Source organism: Podarcis pityusensis, assembly GCF_964106645.2.
Source record: "Podarcis pityusensis genome assembly, chromosome: 8".
Classification (NCBI taxonomy): Eukaryota; Metazoa; Chordata; class Lepidosauria; order Squamata; family Lacertidae; genus Podarcis; species Podarcis pityusensis.
The window spans coordinates 3451127-3457126 of NC_138033.1; the positions used below are offsets into that span (position 1 = coordinate 3451127).

The window sequence follows — 6000 nt, forward strand, 5'->3', positions numbered from 1 at the left end:
GCGAACCAGAGCAGCGCACAGAAACGTCGTTTACCTTCCTGCCAGATTTATCTACTTGCACTTTGATGTGCTTTTCAACTGCTAGGTTGGCAGGAGCCAGGACTGAGCAACGGGAGCTCACCCCGTCGCGGGGATTCGAACCGCCGACCTTCTGATTGGCAAGTCCTAGGCTCTGTGGTTTAACCCACAGCGCTACCTGGTTTGCTCCTTAGCAGGGCTTTTTTCCAGCCAGAACTCACTAGAACTCAGTTCCGGCACATTTCAGGTGGATGCCATTGCTGTTCTAAGAGAACAGGGGAGGCATTTGTGGTGAGTTCCAGTACTGTTTTTTTCTTGAAAAACAGCACTGCTCTTTAGCCTTTTCTTCTCCCGAAGATGTTCCGCATGGTGGAATTGGCACCATTACTGGCGCCGCATAATAGTGGCATTTGTCTGTCTTGGAAGACAGTGGAGGACACCACCGAGGCCTAACCCCTGCCTCCGCCGTGGCTCTTTCTGGGACCAGACCCTGCTTGCTAGAGACTTCTGCAGCTCAGTCAACAGAGAGGTGGCTAGGGTCGAGGCTCGGCGGGTCTCTGGCGCCACTCACCAAACAGCTCCAGAACGACGGCATGCCTTACCATAGCGTTGTCCTGGCACGAGACCCTGGAGGGTGACCCTGTGGATGAACATGGTGTGCCTGAGCTTCCCGCCATCCACGAACCGCGTGGCGTCTCCTCTGGCCGAGCGAGTGAAGGCCTCTCCCGGATCGGGGCCAAACTCCACGATGGATTCTGCCGGGCCAAAGGTGGTCCAGGTGACCATCATGGTGGTGGGGTCCCCTGCGGGGAAGAGACAGGGCAGCTGTGTTAAGAAGATCAGAACTAGATGCCTTTTCCAAAGAAGGAAACAGGATCTGAGCACAAGAACCCTTTCCCACTCCCGGTGCTTCCAGCAACAGGATCACCACTGCCAGTGAAGGCACAGCATAGCTATCATGACCAACAGCCATTGAAAACCATCTTCTCCGTGATAAGCTACAGCACAGGAAGTTACAAAGGCACCTGACGCAGACCCCATCCACTCCAGCCCCGAATTACCTTATGTGTAAATATCCTTGAGATGGTGGTTGAGAAAGTGATTAATACATCAAAAGTTGCTATTGTTATTATCTGATGAAGTGTGCATGCACACGAAAGCTCACACCAATAACAAACTTAGTTGGTCTCTAAGGTGCTACTAGGGACACGGGTGGCGCTGTGGATTAAACCACAGAGCCCAGGACTTGCTGATCAGAAGGTTGGTGGTTCGAATCCCCGTAACGGGGTGAGCTCCCGTTGCTTGGTCCCTGGTTCTAGTTTGTGAACATTTATTTGTTTTATATAGAGAGAATTAAACGATAAAATTACCAATAAAAACAGTTTAAAACAACTAGTAACTAGACCTCTTCAAAAGAAATTAAAACCCCACCCTCTCACTATATATAATGGTCTGGTGACTTCTGTTTCAGTGTATCTGAAGAAGTGTGCATGCACACGAAAGCTCATACCAATAACAAACTTAGCTGGTCTCTAAAGTGCTACTGGAAAGATTTTTTTGTTTGTTTGTTTTAGCTTATTTTATGTTTGCAAGTTCTTTTAAATTGTTTATAATATTGTTTTCAATGCTGTGACCTGTCCTGGGACGTTGGGTAATAAATATATTAATCCTCCAATATCATCAAATAGGTATAGACTGAAGACACACAAAAACCCCTTAGCCGTAAAACTCACCTGGATAGGACAGGTGCACCTGCTCAGGCTGGGTGTAGCTGAACCCTTCGCACTGCAGGTGAGGCAGCCACAGGCACAGGAAGCCAAACAGCCTCCCCAGTCGACTCATGCCGCACACCCCCACCAAGATCTCCTCTCCGCTGAAATCCTTCAGAAGTGAACTCAGACCAGCTGCAAACCTTGGCAGGGTTGCTGCAAGCCGGTCTGGTAAGTCACAGGGCTATTATAATGTCCTCCGTTGCAAACTGCTGATGCTGCTTTGCACTCAGGAACCCGAGGCTGGGGGAGGAAGAAGTTCAGAGAGAGTCCAGGATTATTGCAGGGCAACCGAGGCCAGCGGACAACAAGAGCCAGACGAGCCGCAAAGACAAAACGCAGGTGCCCAGCCGTGGGTGCTGATCCTTGGAAGAAAGGGACGCTTTATGGTAGCTCTACTGTCTGTGGAAGGGACGCGGGTGGCGCTGTGGGTTAAACCACAGAGCCTAGGACTTGCTGATCAGAAGGTCGGCGGTTCGAATCCCCGCGACGGGGTGAGCTCCCGTTGCTCGGTCCCCGCTCCTGCCAACCTAGCAGTTTGAAAGCACGTCAAAGTGGAAGTAGATAAATAGGTACCACTCTGGCGGGAAGGTAAACGGCGTTTCCGTGCGCTGCTCTGGTTCGCCAGAAGCGGCTTAGTATTGCTGGCCACATGACCTGGAAGCTGTACGCAGGCTCCCTCGGCCAGTAAAGCGAGATGAGCGCCGCAACTCTAGAGTCGGCTGCAACTGGACCTAATGGTCAGGGGTCCCTTTACTTTTACTGTCTGTGGAATCTCATGGCGCAACGAGTCAGTGCGCTGGCTGTTCACCAGAAGGCTGCTGGTTTGAACTCACCTAGGGACAGCTGCAGGCAGGATCCCTGCACTGTAGGGGGTTGGGCTACTAGATGCCCTTCCAACTCTACGATTCTATGAAATCTGCCTGCCCAACCCAAACAGAAAACCATTTGAAGGCTCTCTGCCATGGAATTAATTCTCCCGTGGCATCTCAGCAACAGGTATAATGTGAACCGCTGCTCCTGAGGCAGGAACGCAACAGAAATGCCCAGCTTGAGAAGAGGGTGCCCATTATGTCTCTGTATGTATCAGGGATCCGAGACGATTGGTCAGTGCACACCGAAACACTGACTCATAAAGATAGCACAGGGCGGGGTTTTCGGTTATTAAGGGAGAGTCCAAATTTAAATCAGGGGGAAGTCCAACCATTGGGAAAAGCCAATCTAGGCTGAGGGTGCCATTAAAGTGAATGCAGCGCCTAGAAAATGTTTACCAACCAGATAATGACTGGGAGGAGAGCAGGTGACCCGTTTCCTGTAAGTCAGATCATCACAGAATGCCTTACTGGTTTCTCCTTGTTATCTCTCCCGTCGTGGGGGTTTTTAATTACTATTTAAGCTCTTTGGGGCAGGGACCTCTTCTAAGAGTCATGTGTTCTCTGAAAGGCTATATTAATGTTGGTCCCTGGTTCCAGTTTGTGAACATTTATTTGTTTTATATAGAGAGAATTAAACGATAAAATTGTCAATAAAAACAGTTTAAAACAACTAGTAACTAGACCTTTTCAAAAGAAATTAAAACCCACGAGAAACTAAAACCAGATTCAAACACATGCCCACATTTTACATATCTAGCCTGAACAAAAATGTTTTTAGCAAGTGGTAAATACGCAAGGAGTTCCAAGTTCTGAGTTGCCATCACAATGGAAGATGGATTTCTCACAAATGTGGAACAGGTATGATGTGTCTAAACCCCAAATTAATTAATTAATCTTATCCCCTTATTGGACGCAGATTTGAAGGAACAGACTGAGTAAGGAATCCAAGTTTACTTATCCCTGCACCCCAAGATAGGAAACTCACAAACAATTAGGAGACTGCCACTTTCCAGGGACAGCTTTCTCTCTGGTCAAAAGCTCAAAGGCAAGGTGCAATACACCGACTCAGGAATAAGGAACTGGGGATTTACACCCTCAAAAAGAGGATATGAACCACCCCAGATAAGATAAGATAAGATAAGATAAGATAAGATAAGATAAATTTATTGTCATTGTCCGTATATACACAGTATACACAACAACGAAAATCATATCCCCAGACCCCAATAAGATGTCCTGGCATTGTTCTGGCCCCAGTTATACTTTGGGGCACAAGACACTCTCAAGTGTGCAGCCTTCGTCCCACTACAAAGAAGAAACTGGGGTGTGTGCACCCCAAAATAGACTTGGGCCATTGTGTATCTTAAAGGTAAAGGGACCCCTGACCATTAGGTCCAGTTGCGGACGACTCTGGGGTTGTGGCGCTCATCTCGCTTTATTGGCCGAGGGAGCCAGCGTACAGCTTCCGGGTCATGTGGCCAGCATGACTAAGCCGCTTCTGGTGAACCAGAGCAGCGCACGGAAACGCCGTTTACCTTCCCGCCGGAGCGGTACCTATTTATCTACTTGCACTTTGACGTGCTTTTGAACTGCTGGGTGGGCAGGAGCAGGGACCGAGCAACGGGAGCTCACCCCGTCACGGGGATTCGAACCGCCGACCTTCTGATCGGCAAGCCCTAGGCTCTGTGGTTTAACCCACAGCGCCACCCGAGTCCCTTCTGTGTATCTTACATTAGCACAATTGGGGAACTAAGCTCGCCAACCCAACAAACACACACGCCATGAGATGCCCTAGCATCTTTGGGCAAAACGCCGGTTATACCAAATCAGACCACTGGCCCATCTGGCTCAGGCGTGTCTACAGCGGCCTTCCCCAACCTGGTGCCCCCTGGACGTTTTAGCCCACAACTCCCACCCGCCCCAGACTGAGGAAGGCTGCCCTACACTGACTGGCAGCAGCACTCCAGCATCTCAGATAGAAGGCTTTTAGAAGACACCTGAAGGCAGCCCTGTTTAGGGAAGCTTTTAATGTTTAATAGGTTACTGTATTTTGATATTCTGTTGGAAGCCGCCCAGAGTGGCTGGGGAAACCCAGCCAGATGGGCAGGGTATAAATATATTATTATTATTATTATTATTATTATTATTAGGCGACCCCATACGAAAGCCCCGTAGCCCACAGTATCCCGGGGTTAGCGAGCTAAATCTGGGAGCGTACGGAGCAGAAGACATGGGATCTCCCCCGACCCCACCTTCCCCAGGCAGCCTTGAGCCCCGGCACCCAGTGGCGTAGCGTGGGCGGTGCAGGGGGGGCCGGCCGCACCGGGCGCAACATCTGGGGGTTAGGGTTAGGGGGCGCAAATCCACTGGTTATGGGGCGCAAATCCATGGGTTAGGGGGCGCAAATTACTTGCCTTGCCCCGGGTGCTGACAACCCACGCTACGCCACTGCCGGCACCTCTCCTTTCTGGAAATCAAGCCGCAAATCCGGACGGGGTGGCGTTCCTGAGCGTGTGCAGAGCGCCTGTCAGCACTGACCTGTGACCGGGGTCTCGCCCGACGCCTCTGCGCGCAAAGGCGAGCAGCAGGTCCCTCCGATCGCAAGGAAGCCCGGGGTTGATCTCCTCCTGCTCTCTGGACTCTGGGAAAAGATCCTCCCACCCCGAAGGGAGCGCGTCGCTCAGCGCCTCCCTCCGCGCACCGGATTTCCTGGTTCTTTTCGCAGCCTTTGGCGCTCTCCATTGAGGGGGAGCCGAGAGCCAGAGGAGTTGGAAGGGATCTCCTACGGTCATCTAGTCCAACCCCCCCTGCGATGCAGGAGGAGGAGCACGGCTGGCCCGGCCCGCGAGTGCCTGCGATTGGGCAGCACCGGACCCCGTCTCCCTCCCCGCCCCCAGAATGGAAGGTGACAGCGGCTGCGGTCGCTGAGTCTCGCTTTGCATCTTTTGGGGAGGTAGAGGAAAGAAAGGGCGGCTTCTTTGCGCAGCGCCCGGGAAATCCCGGACACGTCCTCTTTTGGGGGGCTAGTGCCGGATTTACGTGCAAGCTAAACAAGCCCTAGCTTAGGTCTCCACTCTCTTGGGGGCCCCCCCAAAAAATTAAAGAAAAAAACCTGGATGTACATTTCCAAAATATAAGATATAAAAACTACATACAGCAACAATGTTTTGTGTTGTGTGTGGGCCTATTACGTCCACAAATTGTGTTGTTGTTGTTGCTGGGTCGTTTAGTCGTGTCCGACTCTTCGTGACCCCATGGACCAGAGCACGCCAGGCACTCCCGTCTTCCACTGCCTCCCGCAGTTTGGTCAAACTCATGCTGGTAGCTTTGAGAACACT

At 51.2% G+C, this 6000-nt stretch overlaps 1 protein-coding gene across 3 annotated transcripts in view; it reads right to left on the bottom strand.

Moving 5' to 3' along the window:
• The window catches only part of ACP7 (acid phosphatase 7, tartrate resistant (putative)), a 30262-nt gene extending 24955 nt beyond the window's left edge, over positions 1–5307 (bottom strand). For 2 of the 3 annotated variants that reach the window (XM_081019041.1, XM_081019039.1), the window contains exons 1-3: positions 5121–5233; positions 1752–2030; positions 621–821 (exon numbers count right to left, since the gene is read on the bottom strand). In XM_081019041.1, coding sequence (XP_080875167.1) covers positions 621–821; positions 1752–1860 — 310 coding nt within the window. In that variant the 5' untranslated portion in view covers positions 1861–2030; positions 5121–5233. Of the gene's footprint in view, positions 1–620; positions 822–1751; positions 2031–5120 lie in introns of all 3 variants that reach the window. The other variant, XM_081019040.1, reaches the window with a different exon arrangement.
• Between the last annotated feature and the right edge of the window lie 693 nt (positions 5308–6000).